At 50.6% G+C, this 27,887-nt stretch overlaps 6 protein-coding genes across 6 annotated transcripts; 2 read left to right on the forward strand and 4 right to left on the reverse strand.

The window, feature by feature from the left end:
- Positions 1 to 2,414: 2,414 nt before the first annotated feature.
- On the reverse strand, positions 2,415 to 3,362 carry LY79DRAFT_584983 (uncharacterized protein; the record flags this gene model as incomplete). Its single annotated transcript, XM_060560456.1, has 3 exons — positions 2,415 to 2,794; positions 2,889 to 3,014; positions 3,113 to 3,362. 3 exons carry the CDS (start codon positions 3,360 to 3,362, stop codon positions 2,415 to 2,417), a joined length of 756 nt encoding a protein of 251 aa, XP_060407349.1.
- A 787-nt stretch (positions 3,363 to 4,149) lies between these two features.
- Positions 4,150 to 5,592, reverse strand: LY79DRAFT_105395 (uncharacterized protein). The gene is made up of 4 exons (XM_060550659.1): positions 5,374 to 5,592; positions 5,046 to 5,307; positions 4,823 to 4,968; positions 4,150 to 4,712 (listed from the first exon to the last, which is right to left on the reverse strand). The coding sequence occupies exons 1-4, from the start codon at positions 5,472 to 5,474 to the stop codon at positions 4,355 to 4,357; spliced, it is 867 nt and encodes a 288-aa protein (XP_060407350.1). The 5' UTR covers positions 5,475 to 5,592; the 3' UTR covers positions 4,150 to 4,354.
- An 802-nt stretch (positions 5,593 to 6,394) lies between these two features.
- Positions 6,395 to 6,955, forward strand: LY79DRAFT_584984 (uncharacterized protein; the record flags this gene model as incomplete). The annotated part of the gene is made up of 1 exon (XM_060560457.1): positions 6,395 to 6,955. One exon carries the CDS (start codon positions 6,395 to 6,397, stop codon positions 6,953 to 6,955), a length of 561 nt encoding a protein of 186 aa, XP_060407351.1.
- Positions 6,956 to 10,386: 3,431 nt separating this feature from the next.
- On the reverse strand, positions 10,387 to 11,535 carry LY79DRAFT_663879 (uncharacterized protein; the record flags this gene model as incomplete). Its single annotated transcript, XM_060562853.1, has 2 exons — positions 10,387 to 11,110; positions 11,287 to 11,535. The coding sequence occupies 2 exons, from the start codon at positions 11,533 to 11,535 to the stop codon at positions 10,472 to 10,474; spliced, it is 888 nt and encodes a 295-aa protein (XP_060407352.1). The 3' UTR covers positions 10,387 to 10,471.
- Positions 11,536 to 12,538: 1,003 nt separating this feature from the next.
- On the forward strand, positions 12,539 to 12,880 carry LY79DRAFT_529344 (uncharacterized protein; the record flags this gene model as incomplete). Its single annotated transcript, XM_060556107.1, has 1 exon — positions 12,539 to 12,880. A coding segment is annotated over one exon (342 nt), but the record flags the coding sequence as incomplete, so codon positions are not given.
- A 695-nt stretch (positions 12,881 to 13,575) lies between these two features.
- On the reverse strand, positions 13,576 to 16,138 carry LY79DRAFT_584986 (uncharacterized protein; the record flags this gene model as incomplete). Its single annotated transcript, XM_060560458.1, has 3 exons — positions 13,576 to 14,544; positions 14,615 to 14,638; positions 14,729 to 16,138. 3 exons carry the CDS (start codon positions 16,136 to 16,138, stop codon positions 13,576 to 13,578), a joined length of 2,403 nt encoding a protein of 800 aa, XP_060407354.1.
- Positions 16,139 to 27,887: the final 11,749 nt, after the last annotated feature.

The following is a 27,887-nucleotide window of genomic DNA, read 5'->3' on the forward strand; positions in this document are numbered from 1 at the left end:
TGATTTGCTGACTATTTTGCACTATCCGATTCCATTTAGAGTGACATCATGTCAGAGGTTTTGAGAGTCGAGGTAAGAGGTGAGTGGCGGCGAGCAAGTACAAAGCAGTCAGCATATTTCGTATCCAGCAACACACAGCTCACCCGTCATATTCATATCAAATAATAAAAAGAAAGAGGCAAAAACATACAACACCAGGTATTCGCTGGTCGTCACCGAACCAACTACTAATCCGGCCCTCACTGGCTTATCTATGGGAGAGCGGACGGGATCCCGAGTTATCCAGTGGGTATGGTCGTATGTGATCGCTTTGTGGGTTCGTCAGGATTATAGTGCATCGTGGGATTACCGCCTGCTTCGCCGCCCTCAAATCTCAGTGCCTTGACTTGCTGATTCAATCTGCCCTTATTTCCTCCCTAGCTTATCTGTACAGGGGAAGGATCGACGTGAAGGGAATTACAGAATGTTAACGACAAAGCACAAGACATAGTTCAGGGGGTTCTCTGATATGGGTATTATCCAATGACGGCTGGCATCTAGACACTGTAAATAAGCGATGGCGCGACACTGGAGGGGAATGCTGTCTTGTAGGCATTGCTGGCGGCGTTGGGGTAATTTGAGCTACAACAGTGTCTCTCCTGCTGCATCGATTCTTAGATTCTGTGGGTGTGGCGGCAGGTCGACTTGATTACCCAACACTAGAGGGATGTTTTCGTCTAAAGACGCAGATAGAGAGTGAGGGGAGGAGTCGTTTGGAGTCGATGAAACAAAACCTCTGATGGTAATTAGCGATCTGGATCGTGTAGGATGGATAAATGGATGGATTGACCTGCGGACATGGAAAGGCGATGGCGATAACGTCGAGAGTCTTTTACGCAAAAAGGAAACAGAGAGACAAGCTGTGCCATGGGCAGCGGCGACAGCCAAGACGTTGGGGCAAGTCGATCAGGATAAACAGATGAATGAATGTAGCGTGTGGCCTGTATCATCACCACGATGCTCAGTGGTCTGTCTCTTATCACGGCGGGCAGCGCTGCAGGAAAGGGTGGCGCAATCCGGTCATCTTCTTCCTCTCGATCATTGGTGATGTGTTGTTGAATTTTGGTGTGGGTTGAGGCCATGGCGACCGTGTTTGCCGTGCTGCAATTGTGGCTTATTACATTACCTTGCGACAGTAGCGGTATCGATGCAAGCTTGGTGTTGACTTGATGTGCCGCATCGAGCTGCGGTGTGGTTAGGTGTGAAGGTGAAGGCGAAGATGACTGCTGTTAGGGTTAGGGATGGATGGATTGACTGACGTCTCATGAAAGATCGTGAGGCGTCTGTGGCTTCCAAGCATAGGTACCTAGGCACCTATGTGACCTAGAGAGACGTCTTACTCCCAGCGTTGGCGCTGCGAACTTCTCATGATATCCATCACATATTGAAAAATTACAGCTTTAGGCAGCATGGTCACATCACGTCACACACTTACTTACAGCCAGCCACGCGTTGTCAGCCATCAAGAGGTTGGGAACCTGAGATACGGGGCAAGACGGGAGACCCAGCCCCGAATACCAGTCCACCATGTATCCGACGTCAGCAGGTTCTCACGCGGCTTCCAAGCCACAGTCCAAAAGCTGCAATGGGGTACACGCTTACATCAGCGTATTCGTTCTATCGTACAATGGACCAAGGAAGCCAGCAGTCTATCTGCAAATAATCCTTCTTGGTCGCCACCTGCGCCCTCTATAGAATTGGAATCTTGCCCGCCCAGCCTGTCGCGCAGGGCCGGCAGGAAGTTAGAGCCGTACACGCTCCGCTCCGTCGCATTCATTAGCAGGTTGGCTGCCGCCGCCGCCGCCTCTGCATTGAGGCCCCTACGGCCCATCTTGGCCATGGCCATGGCCAAAACCACAGCTTCTTGTTTGATCGCTACAGTGCTATGTCAAAAGTCTCAAGCCTCCCTACAAAAGCTCCATGTTGTGGGGAGGCTTGAGACTTTTGACATGGCACTGTAGTGTTAGTAGAGGTGGTGTTAATTGTGGTGGTGCTAATTGTGGTGGTGCTAGTTGTGGTGGTGTTAATAGAGGTAGTGTTATGGCAGAGGTGGTGTTAATGGAGGTGGACCAGACCATGCAGAGCTCGCTGAAGCTCCCGGGTCGGCCTGATCTGAGCCTGGTCCGCAGAGGCGGCGACGACGGCAACAACAGCGACGAACCGAGACAGCGATGGAAAACAATCAGAGCGGCCGCGAATGTCGACAATACCGCAACCACCGCAAACACGGCCCCGCCCTCTGGCCGCCTCCGCCGTCATGCGGTTTTACCTCAATCATCTCCGTCTCTGCCTCTGCCTCTGCATCCACGTCAGCGTCGTGCGTCATGGATGGCACCCCAGCAGATCGGCCACATCAACATCGACAAGCTGTGTGTTCAGACCTCAGGGAGGGCAGCGAGATCCTCCTCGACCTCACGCGGCGTCTTGTCATGGCGCACCACATGCCCAACGATGCGTCGACGCAGCACTCGGATCTCGCCAGACAGACGGACGAGGCCGAGTTCAGGGACTTTGTTGCGGCGCTGAGTGAGGGCGAGTACATGCTGGAGGTCGAGGACCAGGCGCTGTGTGCGGCCGCTGGTCGATGGTGGGAACCTTACCCGTGGAAGCACATACTTTGGCGGCCGTTTGAGAAGCTGGTTAGCGTGGGTTGGCCAGGTACCTGGGCCAGGACCGCGATCCCAAGGAGCAGGATCGAGCAGAGGCGGGAGTCCGCAGCCGCGATGCCACAAGGTGACCTCTCGCAACACCAAGTCTTTCGGGATAAACCAAAATTCCCAATCCTGACAATCTCATCAGAAAGATACGAAAAGTTGACGACAAACAAACACACGAGCGAATAAACAAACCTGTGGTCCACACCCTGATACATGCGCCTCTCGCTTGGAATCCAAGAGCGGAGGCAGCAGCAATAAGAAGATACAAAACGCCCATTGACGTGATTCCTCCTTGACGTCCGAGGTGGACCCGAGCCCCTATAAACGCAGCCTGTCGAGCTGATGTTCCACCCAACCTGGGTACCTAATGCCTGGCGACGCCCTCGTCTCAATTCTCACATCCATAGGTCGCCTACCGGGCTCCGGGGAATGGTCGCTGACTTGGACTCCCGAGTCAGACCCTCCGTCGGAACGAACGTGAGGTGACGAGGCTGTCCACGCTACCGCCGCCCGTGACAAAGACAAGACCAAAATCAGGACAACGACAAGGACAAGATGGAATACTTGACGCGCATCAACCCAGTCATGGTCCCTGCGGGAACAAGAGGATAAGGCTGTAGAAGCGCAACGGACTGTAACAACCGGCTGGGGAGCGTCCGTTGACATGTTGTGCGCGGCATGTGCTCACCCCACCCAATCAGGCAAGGTGGTCCTTTAAGGATACGGCCGAGGTCAGGGAGAAGCTCAGGTGCTGGAGGGCATTGATCACGGAGAAGGTGGCCGAGGCGGAAAAGGCTCGAAAGAAACAAACACATGGCCAAACAGCCTGCGGAAACCGTGTAGGACTGGGTTGCGAGACGATACAAGGGACCTTTCATTAACCTTTGACTTGATGTTTAATTTAGGTAGCCTAACCTTGCTATCGTTTTCAGGCCTTCGTGGTACACGCGAGATCAATGCCTTTCAGTCGAGTCGGCGAAAGCCTTCCAGCAGATGGCCTCGGTGCCAGTGCGTTCACAAGCTTGCTTGGAGAGCTGCAACGCGATATCAATCTCGGCAGCACCGCCACTGGCAATCAGAGCCATGTTCTTCGTCAACAAGCAACAGACGACGCTGTCGGCGTCGTGCAGACTGCACTTACCCTCATCGAGGCAGAGGGAGTTTGTCATCAAAAACGACGAAAGACAAGATGCAAGCCCCGTTAGACTAGAGCTCTATAACGAGGTAAAGACGCTCCCCCTTCACGATCCTGCCCACCTCCTGAGGGTTAGTCAAGTTACAGGCTGTTGGGGAGTTAGACAAGCAAACCACCCAAGTTCAAAGAAGCCTAGGACAGCACCTGTGGAATATCTTCTGTGTTCAGAGTGGATGACGGGGACCAAGTCTTGGGGGGGGGGGGGGGGGACTTAAGTATGTTAACAAAGAAGAGCTTGTAGCACTATGGATCTAGGTAGACGGGTAGTAGTATATATTGATGAGTATATAAATGATTGCTTTAAACCCCTATAAGGTATAGTGCAGTTCACCCGATACATATGTAATATCACAGTACGTCAAACCCAATACAGAACACCTCTGACCTGTGCCAGATCTTGATATCTTAATACGGTACAGAGTAAAGAATACCCGTTAACGTAGAGCAACAGCCGAATCTGACTTCACTTTAACTGTGGCCTGGATGCATACGCGACCGACCTTTGGGCGCTGGAACGTCGGCGGCAACTTTGGAGAGTCGCTGCCGGGCCGTGGCTTGACGTACCGCTGTCGAATAAGCTCGCGCGGGCTCGCGGGCGAGCCACACTGAACGGCGATGATGGCGTTATCGAACCTACCACCAAGGTCGCGATGGCTTCGTTGCAAGCCACGATGACTCTGCCGTTGCCTGGAGGTTCGAAGTTGCGTAACGGCGGGAGGTGTTGTTCGGTGGTTGAATTGGCAGGCCGGGCCGGGCCGGCCGTCGAAGTGAAAGTCGTCATTGGCGGAAGCTCTACACGCACACAATACAGGGCCAGAGGCCTGGTGGTATGTATTAGCTGATGGTATTATTAGGATAGTGATAGATAATGATATGACGATTTTTAGGATATTGGAGGGGAAATGGAAGACACTGAGATGAGATGACAAACCCTGAGAATGCCTGAAGGCAGTTGGAACGGCGAAAGGGGAGAACGAAGAGGGGCGTCCGTACACCAGGCGACTTGTCGGGGTGGAGGAACCAGTCGTGTATGGGTAAATCCACTAGCAGGCTTGTTTGGGTGTTCACAATGCTGTGGTGGTGTGAAAAGTTCAACCAAGTGTCGCAATCGGCGCGGCATCAACCATAGCCAACCCACACATACATATCCACATGGTCGGAACCCATAAGGTCGAGCAAACCACCCGTCTCAATGTTATATACCTCGGTGCCTTCCTGCGGACTGTCGTCCTTCTGCCAACGATTGATGCCGCTCGTATTGCCGCTAGTTTCGTTGTGGGCGTTGTCTTGTGTATTATCGCTAATGTGACTCTCGACTGCCTTGGTCCCGTCCTTGTGGTTGTTGTCGGCTTGGGACTGGGGGTCTGGAGAGGGGTCTGGAGTGCGAGAACCAGCTTTAAGTAAAGACGCGCTAGGCTGGGCACTCAAACAGAAAATCAGTACAAGCCAAAGACAGAACAGGTCTCATTATGATAGACTGACCCTGCTGCGAAGCATGCGGGTATGGATGGATGGATGGCCTGGAGTATGCGACGTCGGAGAGGAGCCCGCCAGTCGCTGTCGGAACGCAGCCCGCAGGACATAGACAGGAAGGAAGGTGTGGATCGACCCAGAAAATCGACCCTTGACAAGTGGGACACGCGCTGGCTGGAACACGGTCCTCGAGACGGCGATAATCCTTGTTCAATTGATTGATGTTATGATGTGTGTTGTGTACCCGTGGGCGGAAGGTTTCTTGGCAAAGTTAACCACCCACTCCAAGCTGACTAATACCACCGGGTAGGTCTGGGTTGATTCAGGCCTGAATCTGCCTAGAGCTGCGCCACTGTGGCAATGCCTCAGACTCTGTCCACTGTCCAGTGGTCTGTCCACTGTCGACACAGACCACTGGACAGCCTAGGGACGCGTGCACAGGCAATTTGTTTGGGCAGCCACCTTCTACATCTGGGTCCACCTACCTAGCCTGACGAGAAGAGAAGCACGAACAACCCATTCCGTGAGCGTGAGCACCAAGTCCTGAATGGCAAGGCTCTCCAAAGCAACTCCACTCTCTCTGGGGTAAATTGAGCTTGTCTTCCTACTTATGGGTCGTTTCTCAAGCGGAAAGGCCTGACTACATGCCCAAGAGGGATGTAGCTAGAGGGATGGATTGCAGCATCCAAGAAGCTGATTCTGACAGTCAACCTGGGAAACACTCACTGGGTCCTGTGTGTCATTGAACATGCGGAGCAGGTGGCCACAAGCATGCGTTTAATGGACTCGATGCCGTCAAATGCAAACACAGCCAGAGCCCAAGACCTTGTGTCTGCTTTCGTCAAACACTACCTTCCAAAGACAAACAAGACGCGCCAAGGGAGACTAAGGCCAACAACACTCAGCAACACTCAGCAACACTCCGAGCAACAACTCAGACTGCGGCACGTTTGTGTTTGTTTTTGCTCTATTCGCCATAACCGAAGAACCGCTGCCATCCCACGTTGACTGCCGGTTTTGGAGACGGGTGATGGCAGAAGTCATCAGCGGCAAAGTCGTCGACTTGAACTGCAGCATGCCCCGCCTAAGCGACAGCCGAACCAAAGCACCCGCGCGTGCTGCCCCGCAGGAGGCTTTGGATCAAGTGGACCGATACGCCCGTTTTAGGGGCAACCTAGCCCTTGTGGCGGCCGAGGGACAAGCCCTTTTGGCCATAGTCCAAGCCGACATGCCGAGGCTCGGTGCGCACGATTCGACCATACTATCGACGATGCGGGTGATGGAAACTCTGGCGGATGGCGCCACTGAGCTGGCAGCCACGATGCTGAAGCAAAGGGATGCGGCAGCCTACCTCGCAGCATTCAATAAGAGGGATGTGGAGCGACGAGACCGCCAAGAAAGAGAGACGGCCTGGTGTATTTCTACGCCTTTTCAGCAAGAGATGCTGCTAGAGCGCATGGTGGATTTGCAGGGCGCCCTTGACAAGATTACGACTGAGCTCCGCCAACAAGACGAGGAGCTGGGGCGTCTGTACAACCAGACCTGGGAAAGACTTGAGCTCGTCGCAGGGGTACAGCAGAGAAGAGAGTAGACGGACATTATGGGGGGGAGGTGTTCAGCATGGCCTTGGTTGTTGCTGATACACATTACTGAAGTTGGGGGTTTTTGGGGAAGCATGATTTTCTTTGGGGCAGACAGAACATTAGACACATGCCCATCAACGTTGAGCGTTCGGATTCTTACCAAGTTGTCGTCGTGTTGATAAAGATGAGAAGATACAGGGTGCCTGATGACGTGTTTGCATCCATCCGTGCTGGATCCAGCTGGGCCGTTGGTGATGCGATGGCGCCTCGGCAGAGTAACTCAACTACCCTACTTCCGGCTACCCCCCACATCCGGCCCATCATCACCACCACCATCACCACCACTATCACCACTTATTTCACCACCTCTACCGCCCACCTATATGCAACTTCCGGCCTCGCTGGGTAATTCGGATGCGCTGGATTCATCCAGACTATCTATATCGCCAATATCCAGGGTTTACGCCCACTAGATATTATATATAGTAGTAAAGGTACTATTAGGTAATAAGGGGACCTTTTTCCTCTTATATTACTATAAGTTATCTAACTTACCCTCTAGCTAGTAGACCTTTTACTCTAGAAATATATTTCTAGATGCCTACTTATTATACCTTTTTTATATCTTTCTAGATAAGTAATAAATAGTATAGGCATTTAACTTATCCTTTGCTAACTAGTTTAACTAGTGTAGTTAATACTATAATTTAGTAGACTAATAAAAGGTTAACTATAGGATAATAGATATAGCTTTATCTTACTATTAGCTACTAGGCTAGCTAGTTTAGCTAGTCTATTAGTCCTTAGTAACTATAGGGTTAAATAGAGGCTACTGTATATATATTAGCTATAGTTTAGCTAACCTTTAGCTACTTTTAATATTCTAGACTATTATAGCTATATCTTTAGCCTTTATATAATAGGCTAAAAACGCCCTCTTGCTAGTAATAGTTAAATTACTAACCTAGTTATCTAGATATTTAACCTCCCTTTAATAAGTATACTTTAATAGGCTAAAGACTAATATATCTAGTAGCTAAAGGACAGTAGAGAAGTATAGTAGTAGATATAGTAAATATATATTATTCTAAAAATATTCCTATATAAAGTCTATTAATATATAGCTATAATACTTATCTAGAACTAGTAGTCTAGCTACCTTTATTTTACTAGGTATAGTGCTTAAGATAAAGACCTTCTTTAGTTACTTAAGAGTAGTCTTCTTAGTTATTTAGTTATTATTTATATATATAAAGTACTATCTTTTATATTTAGATAAGTTAAATAAGAACTACTAGGCCTAGACTAATTTACCCTTATATATAACTAGTAGGTATAAGGACCTTTTATTAGTAGCTATATACTTAATAATAAAGATCTATACCTAGGATCTTAGCTACTTTTTTTAAATATACTATAATACTATAGAGCCTAGTACTAGCCTATTAGATCCTTTACCCTCTATAATACTAGTCTTATCTATATTCTATTAGTTAAATAAATAGATTTCTTAAATAGTAAGAATACTAGTTAAAAGCTAAAAAAACCTCTAGATAACCTTAAAAGAATAGGCCTTTTATTACTAAGTATTAATTACTCTAGATTAATAAGTCCTAATTAATAGGTTTTACTATAGGAATTACTATATTTATCTTTTACCTAAAGGTTAATAAGTATTATAGGTATTACCTAGTATATACTCTACTAGGCCCTTTAGTTATTAATAAGTAGATCTATTACCTAGGGTATACTAGGTTTACACTTATCTAGCTAGATAATCCTCCTAGGCTTAGGATAATTACTATATATAGTTATAGGTAGTATTTTTACTTTACTACCTATAGAATTAGTATTAAAGTGTTTAGTATAGTATAGCCTATTTCTAAGTAGTATAGTAAATAAAGTAACTATTTACTATATTATTAAGGGCCTATTAGAGCTTATCTTTAGTATATTACTTTATTATAGGTTAAAGAAGGTATCTTAAAAAAATTGCGTTGTTTGGATGTAAATGGATAATGTTGTGATAGTTTGAAAAAGGTAGTGGTGTTAATGAAGGAGGGGATTTTTGGATGTCTAAAGGTGGGGGATGTCCGGTTGCGGGGTAGTTGAGTTAGTGGGTGCACCGCTTCGGTCGGTTGTTGGATAAGTCCGGCCCCGGAAAGATTGAAGATGTACAAGAATGCCGAAAAAAAAAAAAAAAAAAAAAAAAAAGGTAAAGAGGCAATGATGCAAGACTATTGTTAGTTAGTGGTGAATAAAATGCATTGCAGCGCTGGCTGACAAGTGGGCACTTACTTGGACAGAATCACGGCCTCTCAGGAATCATTGTGTTACACCACGGAAACCGATGACGCAGAGCTTCCAGGAAGGTGGTGAGTAATAACGTTTGTTAGTTGTCGCGGGCAAGCAGGCAGTCCGGTCAGTTGTATGTTCACGCGATATAAGGCGTTGGTTACTGCCCGTACGTAACTAACGGCGTCGTTTTGTTGCGTGGCATAGTATTTTACCTCGGGACGAGATACATCAACTGAATTCCGAGAGTCACACGGGTGGTTGTTTATTCGCACTGTGCTGCTGTCGCGGCAAATGAGGCACATACGTAGGTAGGCTGTTTGCACCACTTTGAATAAATATCAACTCATTTACATCAACTTTAATACTACTAAAAACATATATGTAAATACAAATTGTCCCTATCCACTGAAGCCTGGATGTGTTCAAGAGCACTCCTATCTACCGGCACCTCCCAAGCCCCCCTGGCCGCCCACGTTGGCCAGACGCGGACGGTGAGGTTCAGGAAAGGTGGCGGCAGAGCAGGCTGCTACTCCTCGAAGGGAGGCCCCTTCTATTACAGACACATTGTCAAGTCATCCATCACACCGTTGGCCAGACGGATGTGAAGAATGACGCAGACATGTGCGCAGCAGAAGAGTGAGTCTCCGGCGAGGCTCCTGACTTGTGGTCAACCACCCTGCACCCATCCGCTCGCGTCCCCTCCCGCGGTTAAAAACGCCTTGAGCAGCAATGTGCCGCTTCCCAAGGTGGTATGTGGTATGTAGTTTGGTTTGATGGGAGAAAATGAACTGACATGACATGCATCAACGTTTCCATCTCTCTCTTCCATCTCCATCTCTTCTCCTAGACGAGGGAGGATGGCGGCCTATATGACATGAACGATGTATTACTGCACTTAGGAATGAACGTCTTTGGCACACCGCCAGTCTAGAAACTTCGTCTGGGTGAGGTTGTCTTGAAGTGAAGATCTGTGCGCGAGCGGTTCATGCAGGACGGGAAAGATGTAGAGCTTGCTTCTCTTCCTCCTGGCCAATGCCAGCCACAGGTCGGGGGGGCCTCTCACTTGACGCACATCCAGACACATGCGCAAACGAAATCACACACCAGATACACTCAAGTGAGCTTGTCTAAACCGCTAAGGGAGGTCGTTGTTTTCTTACTACGAGACGGATACGCGCTCCTTTACATGTGTCAAAGGCAACCTTGGCCACCTGCTTCTCGCCTTACTAGATGTTTGCATCGCCCCAGACATCCCGCCTGCTGCCCCCTTGGGAGTACCGCTTCCCCATGGCCGCAGACGGTGAAGGCTTAGCCGCCGCCGCTGTCTTGATGCTGCCGTTGCGGGCTGGAACCCCCTGTGGCTCGTTGACCGCCTCAAGCTGACGTAGCTGCAACATCCTCCTCTGCATCGTCAGCGACACCTGCCTGAAGTCATCGAGGCGTTCCAAAGCCTTTCGCGCCAAATCGTGGTAACATGCATTGATGTATTCCAGATCCTCCACGCCCTTCATTATGAGCGCCTTAGGACGCGACTTTTCCTTATCATGCTTGGTTGGAAACGAAAGGTTGTGGTAGGCGGGGGCTGGATGGCGACCGTCGAGAGGCGCTGCGGCAAAAGGAGGAGGAGGAGGAGGAGGTGGTGGTGGTGACGGAGGATGACGACGCTGACGAGGAGAGTCTTGGGCGAAGGATACCTGGTTATTGGACCGAGGCGCGGGGCCAGGTGATGAGGAGCTTGCGTAGGCGCTGGGGATGCAGACGCGGCCAAGAGACTCGGCGGCGCGACGTGTTCTGACATCAATGGGTGAGGCCACGCGACTGGCTGGTGTTGGTGTTGATGGAGTTTCTTGGTGGTTGGCTGTGAACTGTGCAGACCAATGTGGCGGAGTCATTTTTTGGGAGGTTGCCGGCTGGGAGACGCGAGGTTCGAGGGAGCGTCTTCCTCCTGCGGTCGTCTCTGGTTTTGACGCTCCCACTCTCGGTAGGGGCCCTTCATCTCGCCATACTTAACAACTAGCAGCTTCAGAGGGACTCGACCCACATCTGACGGGAGGGATGTGATGTCGCTCAGGTCGTTGATGGTGGCAGGACTTGCTACACCACTGTGGCGCGAGCTGATGCGGTACTTGTCCCGGTCGACGGTGGATAGGTGCGAAGAGGGACGACGTGCAAGCGATGATGTCTCGCTGGCTGAGAACGTCTCGAGCCATTGGTCGTAGGCCTGCTTGAACGGTAGAGGCAGGAAGTCGCGCAGCCCACGGTTCACAATTTCTTCAAAGAAATCCTCCATGGTGTTAAAGTCGGAAGGGTTCGGCAGGGTCGTCGGCTGTTCCATGATAAGTGGCAAGGGAGGAGGACGGCGGCGAAGAGCACGGAGAGGAGTGAGGACAGCAGCCACAACCACGATTTCAAGAAGAGCGAGTTTGACGGAAAAGAGAGAAAGAAGCGGGATGGGACTGGTCTGTCTGTCTGTCTGACGGTCCCCCCTCGTATCGCGTAGTTGTTTAGACATACAGGATCGGCAGAGTTCGTGCATTGACGTGATAACTACCGCACGAAGGAGGAAAGGAAGGAAGCAAGGAAAGAAGGAGACAGGGACATGCTGCGTGCAACCTCTCCATCCATCACCTCCCTCTTACTACGTAGTAGATAGTTACAACCAAACACAAACACAGACACTCAATTACACTTCTGCCCAACTATCTACAGTACGCACAATCGGCACCACTAACCCTCGAGTGATGTACATCCGCTCTCGCCGGACCTGACTCCCCCCCCCCTAATCTTTTTTTCCAACCAACACCGAGCCCGCGTTCCGTTTGCTCGCCTCCTTCAACCCGCACACCGCCCGCCGCCCGCCATTTCGCCTGTCTGTGCCTGCCTGGCTGGCATCCCATCCATCTCTCTCCATGTCTGTCTGTCTGTCTGTCTGGTCAGGCCGGCCGTTTCCGCGGTTGACCGATCATCATCTCCCGTTGAAATCATCAGAAAACTTCTTGTGGAACCTGTCCGTGCCCCTCATCAGCCAGAAAAATACCAGAAAAATGCCGCCCAAGAAGCTCACAGCTCTTGTGGATCCAGCAAATCCGGATCGAGCAAACAAATCAACAGTAATAGTCAACCCCCTCTCTCCCTCCCTCCCCCGCAGACTGAGATCAACAAGGGTGAAGGCATTCAAGGAAAGCCTGTTTAGACACGCAAGGCTAACAACTCGACTTGGCTTATAGGATATCCTCTCCCACACATTCCAAGGCCGCACCCTAGGCCACATCATAAACGGAAAACGGACCTGACTTACCTGGCGCCCGTCGGATCTAGGCCTGATGAAGGGTTTCTTCACCCATTACCGTCTATGCCAACACGAGCTCCGGGCCATGTCGGAATTGTCAGGCAGCAGGGCCAGGCCATACAACCAAGGAGGGCCGTTACCTCCGTTTTCCGTGCAACCCGATCTCTTTGTGCTCGCCAGGCACATTAATGTCAATATCGCAATCTTATCCGACGCCGCCTGGGGTGCCATCAGAGCCAAGATGGTTTCGTCTATAGAATACACCATCGAGAAGAATGTTCGCAATGGCATCCTGTCGGTACTCTGGAGTGCGGACAAGGCACTTTATAAAGGTCGGACGGCATAATGGTGGATGTTGTTGTCTACAGTTGAGATGGACTGCAGTTCGGCGAGGTCGGTCGAGATCATCAAGCAGTCAAGCCAACTTGTCTTGGAGACCGTCTACAAGGTGCCTTAGTTCCCCCTTCTGCGTCTTTCGTCCTCTCGTTATGGCATTCCAATTGCCAGAAGTTTCCAGCTGACCATGCATATGTGCGCACATCCATCACAATCGTTCATCATGCCCCATGACTGGCGAACACAACCAAGTCACTCACCATTGTATTCCTTTAGGCGACTGGGGCTGTAGTCTTTAGATCTTGGGTCTTGGGTGGTTACTTTCCGTGGGATGGTTCTAGCTCGGGGGGCTGCGACAGACTTAGTTTTTGGCGTGCAAGGTGCCCAACGTTGCCTACTAATTCCATCTCTTCCACTCGTGCATTGAATTTACAAACCGAAATACATGCATGGGAGGCTACCGACGCGGAGGAAGCTCGCTACCTGTTGAAAATCATTCACATGCCAGTGCTAGAAATCTTCCTGCCTTTCTGCAACATAATACTTTGCAAGACGACCCATCACCCGTAACCCAAGGTACATAGCGAAATAAGTACAACACCTACCGATCTAGGGAGACGGACGAAATTTAGTGATATGAATAGGAACCAAAGTTGCGCCGAATAGATGCTTCTCGGCATTGCGAGTCTCTCTCATCTTCAAACCTTAGCCCATCCTCTCCTTCGTTATCAATGCCTGCATTTCCACGCCAGGGATAAAGCTTGAGGCCATGTCCAGAGCCTCAGAAGCGAGGGCGAGTTCCCGGAGTTGTTGCTGTTGGTGGGTAAAACCCCTCAACGTCTCCAGCAGACGGGTCGCCTCATGGGCTTTTTTCTCGGCTGCGGAAGCAGCCTCTCCAGCCTGCTTCCAGGCCATCTGGGCCAGGTCGTGCGATCTCTCGGCCTCGGAAAGCGAGACACCAGTCCAGCCCGCCTTTGTCATGGCGTGTTGAGCGTGCCCCAAGATGCCGTAAACGGCAGCCTTGACTTCGTCTCCTGCAGACTCGGTGCCTAGTCGTTCTTCTGTGGCCTTTCTGATGACATCTATCATCTTAGTATCGTTGAGTTGGCTCTGTGTTCGCCTCACTTTGTCTTGCAGTCCTTGGGCGAGATTCTGGGCATCGGTCGCCTCCCGACTTAATCTCGCCGCCATCTGAGAGCTCTCTTCCAAACAGGACGAGGCATCACGTAGCAACCCGTCATCTACCCGGTGGCTGGTAACAAAGTCGATCAACTGACGCTTGAGGCTTGTCGGATCATGTACCAGAGTTGGGAGTTTGCGCTTCCCGTTATGGCTCCCGCTGTTGCTCTGTCGTTCGCTCGGACTAACCAGGGCAAGGCCGGGGGTGTTTGACTGCGGTTTCTGACGACTGTTGACTGGAGTCAGACTCTGCAAAGCAGTCAACGGGCCATCGGCAACGGGATACTCTCTGGCGGGGAAAGTCTCTTCGGGAATAATCGTAAGACGACGACGGTGGGTCGGGGTGTCTGTCGGCGGCGTCAGCAGCCTGAGGAGACGCTGTCTCTTATGGGCTGGGTCGATGCTTTGGGGGATAGGTGTCCCATTAATGAGGTGTTGGAAAAATACAAGAACGAAGATGCCGCAATTGATGTCATCCTTTTGGCGAGGACACGCCTGTGTGCACCTGGGTGAGTATGTGCTGCTGGAACATGAGGGTAAACGAACGCAGTCTGAAAGAACTTACCATCTCTTGGAAGTTTAGTTGACACTAGGGGATCGATTGGGACACAAGCATGTCAAACTCTTTGCGGACTGTTCTTGATCGGTCAGTGCAGGAAAGAGAATCGAAGTGCCGTACCGAGACAACCGGATTCTTATCGGACTCGGAGAACTCCATGTGCGCAAGTGTCCAATGGCCAATACCGGCTGGATGATGGATCGGGATGTATGAATGACGCAGGCGATGCAGACGTCCCAATTCTGAAAAGGCGCATAAGTTCCTCTGACCAGAATCCGGAGCAGCAGCAGCAGCAATCTTGAAGTAGAGGGGGTCCATGATCTTGATATGTTGGCGTTTGAGAGTGGTTTTGTCTGGGCCAACCGTTCTTATCAAAGCCCAAATCGTGTCCCCCACCAAGCGCGTCCCTGGGGCGTTGAGCTGGGCGAGAGCTGTTTGAATGGGAATCAAAGCGTCAACATGATGAGGCGACCCGTCCTCGTCGTTGTCCGGAACCGAAACGTCCAGTGGGGGGCAAGATTGATTCGGCGGAGAAGAACTCACACGCTCGACACCTGGTGATGTCTTGACCACTTCCTCGGATAGCGGGAGGCTTGGCGTCGAGTCGGTGGGTGTGATGGAGTTCGGAATGAGAAGACACTGCAGAGAACGAGGAGGGGCAGGGGTTTTCGCGGCATCGTAGTCGTCATCTCTATCGCTGTTGTTGCCAAATGAATCGTGACCAATGTCGTAAACTTGGGATTCGCCATCATTGCTGTCGGCTAAGCTTGTGCAAGCATCAGGCACATAGCCAAGTGGCAACAGAACTGGGGTTGGTGATGTCGGCGGGTCGGGTGACAGATTGGAATCAGACACATGGCGTGTGATTTCCGGCGAGTAGATCTGTGTTATAAGGGATGCGTCGGGCGGGATGGGTTGTAATCTGCCCTGTTCGGGCGTTTCGGCCTTGGCGTCGAATTCATGGCTGTCCTTTGGCAGGAATAGCTTCTCGTACTCAGAGGCTGCGTTAGCGAGAGGTCTTGCTGAGAGGGCGGGCACATCTTGGGAATGAGCGACTTGATGCAAGGCACCACCGGGCTCCCATAGAGAGGGAAGACGGATACCGTGATTGATGGCGACTGCGGTGATCCTCTTCATAGACCCTGTGATGTTGAGACCCGGGTCCTTATGGGAGAAGTACTCCGCTGGGAGCCAAGAGCGGCGGGAGCCCCAGGTCGAATCAAGGTAGCGGTAATATTCGCCTAATCGTCGTGCATTGCTTCTTGAGCGACCTTCAGACTTGAGGGCTGCTTCGGCAGCCTTCCTTTGCTCAGGTGCCAGGCCGTTCATGGCCGTGGTCTTGGCGTGTCGTATTTTAGGTAGCGTGCGAATAATGCCCAACCGTACTTTCCTGCGGTGCGGCTCGGGGTAGGATTCAATGGTACGGGCGGTAAAAGGGGAAATCGAATCTCGGTTCGTCGAGTCTTGATCGACAATCTTGCACAAAAAGTCTCGGACCTGGGCCACAAAAGGCGTCAGCAACAGGTGCATAGGTCAGCGAAGGGGTTGGGTTCCAGGGCATGACAGACAAAGGGTTTGGCATCGGTGCCTTGATCTTTTAATGCTTCTGCTGCGCCCTCGGCGGGTCTTGTGATTGGCGGCATTTGTTGGCGGCAGCGATAATTAATAAGGCAAGGGTGATTTTGAGGGCGGCAGGGGGATGTTTATGAGAATGATTGGCGAGGTGCTAGCATCGGACCGGGGTATATGACAGCGGCTTGGACGAGGAATATGACTGGTTCTCTTTATGAGCCTGGAATAGAGAATAGGCCGCTAAGATAAGTAGGTAGGTAGTAGGTAGGCAACAAAAAAGCCGTAGACTGCGTGTTTTCGATATCCATAATGTCGGAAAGGTAGCTGTTGAACGAGCGAGGTCTGTTTGTTTGTTCCTTTGGGGAAGATGTGAAGGCTGACGATATTTTGAGGAAAGGAAAGACTGCATGCAGTCAGTATGCGGCAGAGGTAAAAAGCAAGACGGGCGGGCGCCTTCCGGCCACCATGAATCGGTTGATTAATTGGCCGATGGGTATTTCTGATGGTGATTAGGTAGGTAGGTAGTTGAGAATAGTGGTAATGACGTTGGGGAGAAGGAATGTATCTACGGCGGGGGCAACCTTCCCCTGGTGGAGGGAGCCCTGTAAGTGCTAAAACTGCACTTGATCTCTACCTGGGAAGGTTGCCCCACGAGTTGTCGACAAAGCCGCATTTCACAAACGGTATACCCATCAACCAAGGCAACCTACGTAGCTACCCCTTCATCCGGTCGCATTTCGTCTGTCTTGTCACACTGTACACCTTCTTATGGCGTCCGGAATGCGGCTGAAAAACAAGTCATCTCTGTTTCTGCTGATTCACGCCAACGGCTCGGGTCAAGTCCGGCCCATCCTGCACGGCTCTACGGATATGACACGTACCGTTGTACCCTGGCCTGTCGATTTCTACTCCAAAACCCAACAGGGTCTATCTATGACGTTTTAGCACCTTTCTAGCTAGGTACATGAAGGTACCTCCTAACAACCCAGCATGACATAGCACCTTTCAGCCCAGAGCCTGCAAACATCTACCAGCCCCGTGATTCTCCTTCAGCGCCAAAGCCGTTTTCGGGACTACGCCAGGAGTGCAGCTCGGGCAGTGTCCCCTTCCGCATGTGATCCAGCACCCCGGACGCCAAGGCAAAGTATCCAACGGCGGCCTTGAGACCCTTGCCGCCTTTGACTGCGCAACAGCGAGCTGGGAGTAGAGGAAGTAGAGGGAGGCGAGGTTGTAGAGGATGTTCATGAGTTCGTACTTGAGGTTGTTCCGCACCATGGGTCGCTCGGTGTTGTAGCCCAGGGCCGGGCCCCACGTGAATTCGGCGCCAATCTAACAGCATATCCATGTCAGCATCCTACGTAGTAGAGGGAGAAAAAAAAACCCGTACTGTTATGAGAGTGTCGGGGGACGTACGTCAATTGGGAATTTGCCGCCGATCCACACCGGCTGCCCGGCGTACGCCTGGGGCTTCTTGATGCCGATGGGGTGCGGCTCCCTCCCGTTGACCGCACCCCACCAGCTGCCCGGCGTACGCCTGGAGCTTCTTGATGCCGCTGGGGTGCGGCTCCATCCCGTTGACCGCACCCCATCACAGGGGCTAGGTGAGAGGCGGCTTGGAAGGCTTCCGCCTTCCCCCCCTGGAGTCCCCGGAGCGCACCTTTCGCCGCGCTATGCTCTTGAAAGGGTCGCGTGACTGGGCGTCAATGACCTCGAGGTCCTGACGGAACATGTCTGGGTGCTGGTCATATTTGGTGTTGGTGTACTGTCATACTGTCGAGGAGAGCTGTCGAATGGTTGAGGAAGGTAAAAGGTGGGTGGGTTTGCCAAAGGACGGCAATGGAACGGTGGATATGGTTGCCATCTTGAACGAAGACGCCTTAAAGCGCAAGAAATACGGCGTTGGAGGAGCTTGAAGCTTCACAAGCAATAATATCGGCATAGAGGCAGCTGAATGTGGTGATGTTGTTAGCAGAGAAAAGTGTACAAAATGGATGGCCAAGGTGAAGAATGCAGAGGGAGAGAGGGACAGAGAGAGAGCTAGGCTGGCTGGCTTGGCTGTATGGGCAGTCGGTCAGTCATAGCCTCCCTTCTTCCTTCCTTCCTTCCTTCCTTTACGTCTCGTTCCTTCCACAAGTCATCTCAACCCTCAAGAACCGTACCGGACCCACAGTTTCCATGTCTAGCAGAAAAGGCTTCCTTCACCTTCCAAAAACATCTTGACTTTTTTAAATCAGAAGTCACGTCACCCTGTTAAAACATGGCTGCTGGCAGGGCGCACGGAACGATGAGGAAGGAGCATTGCAGACAACCGGAGACAAGATGCTTGTTTCCCCGGTGCGTGATGATTACGTAGGTTCTTCTTAAAGAAGGGAGGGAGGGACCTGGTAGTTTGGTGCTATGGAAAGTGTGTCTGTCTGTCTGTCTGTATGCACGTAGTTGACGGCAGCCACGGATTTGATGCATTGTCATCACTAACACATGAACTACCCTTCCTCCTCTAGCAACAACGGCAACACAACAGCCAACAACCAACTAGGCACCGCCGCTTCTTGTCCATGGGCGTAGTAGGGCTTGTTCTCTTCCTAGGGCATAGAGATGCATTAATCAGCACAAGGCTAGTGTGAGATGGATTAGTTGAAGAGGCTTGGAACAGGAGGAGTAGGCAGACTATTGAGAAAAATTCTGCGTTGCCTTGCCGTCTGTCTGTCACTATATATGCATGTGCTATCGTCTATAGGCATAGACTGAAGGAAGGCCTTGATAGAAATATTTTGCACTTCCTACGTAACACATATATCATTGGTCACTGGGCATTGGGAAGGAACTATCTTGGAATCATTATTTGCCTTAGGTGCTAGAGAAACATATGCAAGGTTTGCACGCACGACTAACGGCAACGTGACCGGTTGGTAAATGCAGCTTGATTTACAGGTTTACAACCCCCTGCTCTGTAAATACAGCTTGAGCATTTACAGGATTCTATTTACAGGATTCTGTCGCCAAAGGGTGCGCCTGCCCACCACCCTTGCCTTCTTGCCTTTCCTTGCATGTAACTAAATTTTTCTACCTGAAGCGGTCGTCCGTCTAGCTTATCTCGTCCATCTTTAATCAATACAACGGGCTTGTTCTAGCGTTACACACACACACACACGGCCTTGTTTCTTCCGTCCTGCAAACAAGGCACAAGACAGACAGACGACTAGACGTACGACTCGCCTGTAACAAACGATTAGAACTGACTGCCGACGGTTAAGTAGTAATCGTAGTAAGTTATCTAAGCTGACTGACCTGTTGCGCGCGTAATAGAACCAATGACCTAACACCTGTAACCCCTAGACTGATATGTCTGACTGACTGACTGACTACCGACGTCATTTAACCAGCGTGCGCGCCGACTGTCTGACCGAAATTATTTATTATGCGGAACCCTCCTCCTCCCCTGAGCACCTCCAAGTCGCCTAGCATCACCCCCACAATGGCACTCTCCACCAAACACCTCCGTCCTTTGCAAACCCGACACAGTCAATACTTATGGCTACTACCACCCCGAAACCCTGCTGTGACGAGGTGGCAGCCAAGATAGTAGAGAAGTAAAGGCCAACTTTTGGTTCTATCAAGTCATTCTCCTTCCTGTTAGGGTATGTGTGTGCTAGGGAGCTCAGCATGCTGCCACTCGGTTCCCTCAACATACATCAGCAGATCACTATTCTACTCGCTCCCCGACCAGCTCAAGCTACAATCCGCAGGCTTAGTCCTACCTCAGCGCAAGCGTAGTCCCCGGCACTGTGCAGCAACAACAACAATAGCAGCAGCAAGGCTCTGCTTAACACTTACCTGCAAGAGCTTACATCTAACTGTGGGCCGGCTTGACCGTTGAGCGACAGCATCTGAGACCTGCCGCCGCCATGGCGGGCATGTAGCAGCCTGACATAGGCATCAATTTCAGGGGTAATACATCCTTATAACAACACCTTTTATTCCCCTATCAAATTAAAATCATCATCCCTAGAATCACCCCTACGTAACCAAACCCCCCAGGGCCGTCCACTAAACAAAACATGTCTAGCATATTGACAAGGGAGGCAGGAGTCTCTCTAGCACAGCTGGCTAGCACGCCAAGGGTAAGCTGCTTAAGCACCCTGTTTAGCCACTTCCATAGACAAACGGTGAGGAACCTACCTGACTAACGCGTCTCTGCTTCATCTATAGCCTAAGGCAAAAGCTGTGCTGGCTGCTGTCGCGTCCGCTTCCTCCCTCCTAACTACCTACGCCTAAACTAATAACGCCCTACTAGAGATAAAATTTAGACTATAAGATGTGCGCCTTCTATCATACTATAACTAGCAAAGCTTAATCACATAGCGTCCTTCCTATAAACACCTACAATATCGGGGAGGCCAGCCAACCATACAGAAAGATTCTACACACTGTGAGCCTAGATAAGGGATAGCGATTAGGAGAACGGCATGTTGCAAACCGGGTTGCCTTATCGGGACTTATGATGCAGCAGGAGTCGGCAGTAGGGAGGGCGGGCGACTAGGTAAGCTTGAGATTTAGTGGCTAAGTCTAGCATCTAAGCAATGAATCGTACACCTTATATGCGACGCCAATGATAATCACCTATTGCCTCTCTTTGGTTATCCGTCATGCTGGCCTAGTCACGACGTTGTTGGAATTGCTTGTGCTTTACTTCCCTGCTATTAAGAATGCACTAGACTTTGACCTTTTATTTGACTGCTTACTTCTAGGTCGAGTTGCCAACTTTCTTTCTTTCTTTCCTTCAATTGTTATAGTCCCTGCAAAATTTTGACCTCCCGGAGCCTAAACAAGGCCTAGGTAGTAGTAGCTGCACTAATAATACCTATCAAGGCACCCCTAGCTCTTAGCATTTCTACTAGCGTTGTGACATCATCGTTGCTATGCCAAATCAAATTGAAAATGTACTTTGCAGTATCGTCCTCAGCCGTCCGTATCATGTCAAAAATGTCTGTGTAACAGTTCAGCTTTCAGTTAAGAGCCATTTGTATCGTCTCTGACGGATCGGTCTAGTAGCAGCACCTAATGCCTAGCGACATGCAACGGGTGCATTGAGGACGGACCCCTGTACACTGCCAAGCCGACATAAGTAATTCTGTTAGCACAGAGATAGTAAAGCCTTGATGATTTAGCAATAGGCCTTAAACGCTAAGACTAACCTTAAGCTTATGGTCTCTACACTCTTTATAAGTAGCAGTAACTTGTTGAGCAGACGGGTGCACTGGCTTGTCTAGCTTAACTGGTGGATTAGAGCTTGGTAGGATACCGTTGGGTTGGGGCTGGAGTGGACGTTGGCGTATTCTGGCAATTTTAGGCGGCTATTTTGAACGTATTCCTAGCTAATAATAAGATGTGCTTTTAGCAAAGGAGCTGGCGACACCGCGACTGGTTATGGAGAATGGAGTTGGGACATCTGCCCCCTTTAACGCAGAATTACTGACCAGCTGACGGACGTTCTGCCGGCCCTAAGATAAACAGACTTGGAGTTTCCTCTTTGCGGCCGGCAGGGATATAGATGGTAGGCTGTAGGATTAATCAAGTCACGCTGGGCAGAGAGTATTTAACTAATCGGATGGCAAGAAAGCCTTGAGGGGGCGGTATCTTGCATTATCTTGCATCCAAGCTAGCCAATTATAACTTGACGCGCTTTTGATTGCAGAGAAGTCGGCATATTCCAAATCAATAATCAGCACAATCACAATGCATATGCCTCTGATGAGGATATCACGATGATAACTACCCCAGTACCTGCCAAGGAAGGCCCGCCCCCGCCATTGTTTGCATTGATTCGCGCGAATCCGAAGTCAGATCTGGCAGAAGACGTACGGCAGGCAGGCAGACAGTTAGCAAGGTGGGTTACAAACGGTGCGAATGCCAGAAAGTGATTAATGGCGCATGATCCGAACCCAGGACACTCGTCCTACGGTGTTGGTTTGTGAAAGTGAACGATGCTTTGCGAAGAGGATATGATTTGGGTGTGGGTGGGAGAGAGAGGAGAGGGTGGTGGGGTACGGAAGAATGTCGCGTGTCTCTAAAAAAGAGAGTTGTACCTGCTCCACCTAGGCACCTGCTGACCTACCTTTTGTGCCTACCTGGTACCTGAGCAAGGCAGGGACCGCCTTGTATACGTACCTCAGTACCTACCTAGGTTGCAGGTGCTGTGTGAGGTAGGGATTGCCTTGGGTACCACTTGTTAGCTACACATGTGGCGCTGTTGAATGAACAGCTACTAGCCTTTAGGTCAGGTTGTTGAATAGGGTCTGGTTGTCTATGCGCTTGTCATTGGACTATTGGCGTAATTGACAACTGTTGTTTGGTATTATTGTGACGGGAGACGTAGCGCTTTGGGGTCGAATCGGTCTTGTTTGTTTAAAACAACCGATGCGCTTGTGCGTGATTACTTGCATGTAGCCTGTACTTGAGATGACATGATGGATGTGGTTGGCAGCTGTCCTTTGCTTGATGCCTTGACAATGGATGGGTCACGGAGCTGACGGTTGACCACCCTTGACAATCCTTCTTCGGTTGCAACTAATGGCATAACACGTGTGCACCTATGGAGGGACCGATGATGGTGAGGTCGCATTGTGTCGGGAATATTAATTAATACAGTGAGCGATTGTGGCCCACGAGTAAAATGCTTGCTTGCACTCTACAGGGGTAATTAGTAGACAATATGGCTTAACCTTAGCCTTTTAGGCCTAGAAAGTCTAAGCTATCTACTAAAAAAGTCTGAGCCAGCCATACTGGGGGGTACTGTACCTAGGTGGCTGCCGTTAACTGATTAGCTAGCATGACGGCGTTTGGAGTTTGTTGTGCAGCCGCTCAGGCAGGTCTGGGGCCTGGTAACGTACTGGGATCCTACAGTTGAGAGTTGCCGTTTACGCTGGCATGATGCCTTACGCAAGAACTGGCTGCACCTGGATTGGAAAGGCCACATTGACTCCTCTCTGCACTCATTATCGCCAGCGCCATCTGTACCTGCACCACAGAAAGACCCCTCCTTACTACCGCCGCCGTTGGTCTAAGAACATGTTCAAGGACGTAATCCGGCCATCGCCACCGCTGCAAGTCGACATTAACCACGTGTCGCCAGTGTCCATGTTAGTCCTAGGGCGGCGGCTGCAGGCTCTGCTTATTCGTTGATGCTACCTGTTAGCCCTCTATTGACAAGGACACGCCTTTAGGTCATTTACCAACAGCCTGCACCCCGGCCGCTTGTGCTGCGTGTGGAAGTAGGCCGTGGTACAGCTCCTACGCCCCGTCTGGCTGCGTTTGGCCTCTTTCCTGTGACACCTCTAGGCAGTCAGTCGCCCAGGGAGGCACCCCAACAACAGGACAGCCGTCATCATCGTCAACACTAGCGTGCGGTGGACTATGGCTTGCCCTCAGGGCCTACGTCGCGTCAAGGGTCCCAAGAACAATACGACGGCCGTCATGATTATGCATGGCCGGCGTCGTCTCCGTCACAGCTACGGCGGGCCCATCACCACCTGCCACAGCAAGCGGGAGGCCCTCCCTTTATCATCAACCTAGTCGGCAGTACTAGAACAACTACAGAGGCCCTGACTAACGCTATACTCCAGTACAACACCGCTGCTTAGGAGCTTGCCAAGCTCTCTATTAATGAGTTAGACGCCTAGTTTAACATCTCTAAGGCCCTATTCCTGGGGCCTCTGCGACGCCTCGGGACCCTCCGAGAGCGCACCGCCTGCACTTGCGCCCTTATTGTAAGCCTTGTTACTGATTCTAATAACAGCGAGGCTGCCTCCAACCTCCTAATACTGGCCAAGGGTTAGTTTGGTCCCCTCTGGCGCCTTTTGAAACTCTACGCCTGGCGACACGAACTTGTGGCCGAGATGAGAGGCCTGAAAGCCTTAGTACAGCTAGTAGTTGAGGCAGCTGGTGTCAACGCTATGCCATGGCATTAACACATAGTGACAGCTTGGGAACCCGAGATTTCATGGCTCGGTTTTCAGTAGAACAGACGACTGAGGATGGATGCAGAGAGCCGGTAAGTATTCTAAAGGATAAGCTGGTGCGTCTTGCATTGCCAAGAGATGTTGCTGATTGATTCTCCGTTCGATAGGAACCTTTGCCAACGTATGATGTAGTGCGGTGTGACGTGACCCGTTTGCCATCACGCGAGATGGCGACGCGGGGTTTCCACTTGACGCGAGAGCGGACGCGTCTGAACTCGTTTGACGTGCCGCAGTGTTTTCTTCATCATAATCCCTTAACATATTCTAATTCCTCCCCTTACAACTTAGGTAGGTGCAAGCTAGCAATATCTTCCCCCTGTCTTGGCTTCTGAGTTTAACTGACTATTGATGAATCTGACTGACTATTTATTCTACAGGTAGGATCCTCCTGTGTGAACCTGTTTGCTACTAATAACACTAAAACCACTGACGACAAACATGCAAAGCTCACTGAACATGCCCGTACTGCCTCCTACACAAATACCGATCCGGAAGCCCGCCTGTCGACCCGAGACGACGCACAACTCGACGAGCCCCAGGCACGTCTGGGCTATGACATGCAAGTTTTGGGACTATTACGACTTGCCCTTTGCAACACCTCTACACAAAGCGATATATCTGGCCGGGCTGGCGTTGTCGTTGCCCATCGCGATGAGGACCATCTATTACCCCGCTGCGGCGAAGAAACTGCAACTTATTCATCGTTTTGAAAATGAGGCTGTCTTGCCTGGATTAGCCAGAAGACTGTCTACCTATCCGCTGACCGACAAACATTTTACCGCAATGGCTATTACGACACCCTTCTGTGGCGGTGATGATGCTGGGTAGCAACTAGATAAGAGGGAGGAATCTAAGGCCTTCTACTTGAGGTGGCGTTGTTAGGGGCGGCGGGGGCGGCGATGCTTGGTGATTAGATATACTGGTAGGTCTAGTGAGCCTTGGGTTTATACGTTGAGGATAACAGTTATATAGAGGTAAACATGCAGAATAAATAGGGGTACACGCTGTGATGGTATTGACTAAGGGTGCGCTTAACACTGGTGAAGTCTAGAAAAGTGATACTATTAGTAACACAGTGATGCCAGCCTAGCTAGATATATTACAGTGGGCAATAGTGATGCTAGTGATGCTAGATATATCACGATGGGCAACGGCGATGCCAGCCTAGCTAAGCTAGATATATTGCAATGGGAAACAGCGATGCTAGCCCAGCCGGGCCTATCTGGATATATCGCGACGAGTAACGGCAATGCTAGCCTGGCTAGATATATCGCGATATATCTGACTGGGCCCGGCCAGGCTGGTATTGCCGTTGCCTATCGCGATTAATGCGGCTAGGCTAGCATCATTGTATCTGCCCAAAGGTAGGATAGTAGGAATCAAGGCGGACCAAAAACCCAAAACTCTTTTGGAAATCCCTCTTGAACAACCTAAACAGTAGGGGGTGCGACGACGCTTGAGTTGGGCCTATGTCGGTGGCGATGGACTAATAACCGACTGGACCGGCCGTATGTGTCTTGAAGCAATTCCTGTAGACCTGCATTTTCGTGTGGAGGGACGAAGCAATATTTGAAACAACAAGAGTGATAATGTTGTTGCTGGTGGTGATAGTGAAGAAACCAGAAGGCCAGCAGTAGGCTGGCTGGCGCGGTTGCCTATAGAGGCTGGCCGATTAATGGGCCTGGTAGGTCACGTAACCTAGACCTCGACAGTACGTCTAGACACCTAGACCCTAGACATAAGCTGTGGCGTCTGGAGAATTAGAACAGTAGTTACTACTTGCTGTTACAGAGAATTAAGAGCTTAAACAAGTAGTAAAATAAGTAAGAATTAAAGTGAATATAAATTATTAAAGTGGGCAAGAGTTGAAGTGAGTGAGAGTTGAAGTGAGTGAGAGTTGAAGTGAGTGAGAGTTAAAGTGAGTAAAGGTTTAGCTCTGTGCTGCCCCACCCTTTTCTATTAATTCTGCAAAGCACGAAGTGAGCATTGCTACGTTAGGTAAATAGTATCCTAGCTACTAACTCTAGATTTAGCAAGGCTAATTCGTCTTAGTCGCAATATTCCATCACGTATCTGTGGCAGTGGGATGGTGCTTGTGGTAGGTGAAAGTCGCAATAATCCTATATTCATCCTGTTAAACAGGCTATATATACATAGCCTTTTGCTCTTAGTGCTGCCCTAAGGGGCAAATGCTAGACTTTTGCATTATAGAAATACACCTGACATTTTATCCACTAGCGTCACGTACACACACACACACACAAGCGCGCGACGCGACGCGACGCAGCACTAAGAAAAGTTTAAGCTTGTGCTATGTGGAGAGTGTACACATAAAGCTGAAAACCCTGACCGCTTCCACCGCCATAACTGTATCTAAGTACGGAGCAATGTACTGCGCACGCCCCACTGCAACCACTAAAGCTGATCGATAAGACCTTCTCTTTGCTGGTCGCTGTTTGTTGTTCCTTTGGGGGCTCGTCTTTTCGATTTTGATCGTCTCCATCCTTCGGTGGGAGAGGGAACATTGGCCATGTCTAGGATATTGTTCCTTTCGCTGTCTGCCCTGCGCTTCTTTATGGCGAGATCGAGGGGTAGGGTTGAGGGAACATTTCGGACAGGTTGTTGACGGCTGCTTCAATGGTGGAGAAACTCGAGGAACGACTCAGTTGATCCTGGACGACGCAGCGATGCACGTCAAGAGCGGCGGTATCAGTGTAGGTATGGACAACGTTGGCTGGGAAGAGCCTGACGAGAAGAAAGCCTAACGGGAGCAGGGCGAGGGATTGGATGAGGGAACGAAGAGGCAAGGCAGGAGGGGCTGCTTAGGTTAGTATGTACATTAACGATGGGCCCAATGTTGATCGGAGGGGGCAGTAAGTAGGGGAGGTGAGGTGAGGTCGAGAACAGAGGTACCTAAGCTCGTGTACGTAGCTTCCCTATAGCTAGTTTAGTGACGAGGTTGAACCACTTTTATGGTCCAACCTCAATATCAGAAAGAACGTGACTGTCTGCGCGGTATGTAATGATGTCATTAAAGCCAAAGTTGGTCAATCAACCCAGCTGGTCCGGGCAGCTAACCCTTCAACCTGGGCAGGTACCTACCTTCAGGTACCTGCCTGCCTAGATATCTACGTACTTACCCGTCCGCCCCTCTGTTTGATACCCTCGAATCCAAACCCCCATCACCGTCAGCCTTACACCTCATTCACCCATCTATTTTGGCTGCAATGTCCCCTGCTGTGAAAAGTCTAAGCAAGCCACTCGCTGACGGACGGGCGGCTGCTCGCACTACGTGATCTCGTGAACGATTCCAATCATGTGTACGCGACACAGGATGCTCGTTCAAGAGAGACTCTTCCATAGGTAGCTAACAGCCTCGCAGCTTTGACTGACGACTCCCTCCCTCGCCCACTCATTGGCTCACTTGTGGGAGCAACTGTAAACCGAATTCCGCCGGGATCCCGAGCTGCGTCAGGTCGACTTCGCCTAATGCGCCGCCCTTGTAAACCATTCAGTTCTCAACTCCTTGGACGTGTACATGGGAATACTGCTTCTCCTCTTCACTATGGAGATCACCAAATCCCTTGCTTGTCACAAGTCGGTATTCTCCCTCTGCAAATCCCGCCCTAACCTGCGTGTCGAGGGCCTCTCAGACACCTACAAGACCCAGCTCGTGCAAAACAGCCCCC

The sequence above is a fragment of the Colletotrichum navitas genome (genome assembly GCF_030913465.1).
Source record: "Colletotrichum navitas strain CBS 125086 chromosome Unknown LY79scaffold_159, whole genome shotgun sequence".
Taxonomy (NCBI): domain Eukaryota; kingdom Fungi; phylum Ascomycota; class Sordariomycetes; order Glomerellales; family Glomerellaceae; genus Colletotrichum; species Colletotrichum navitas.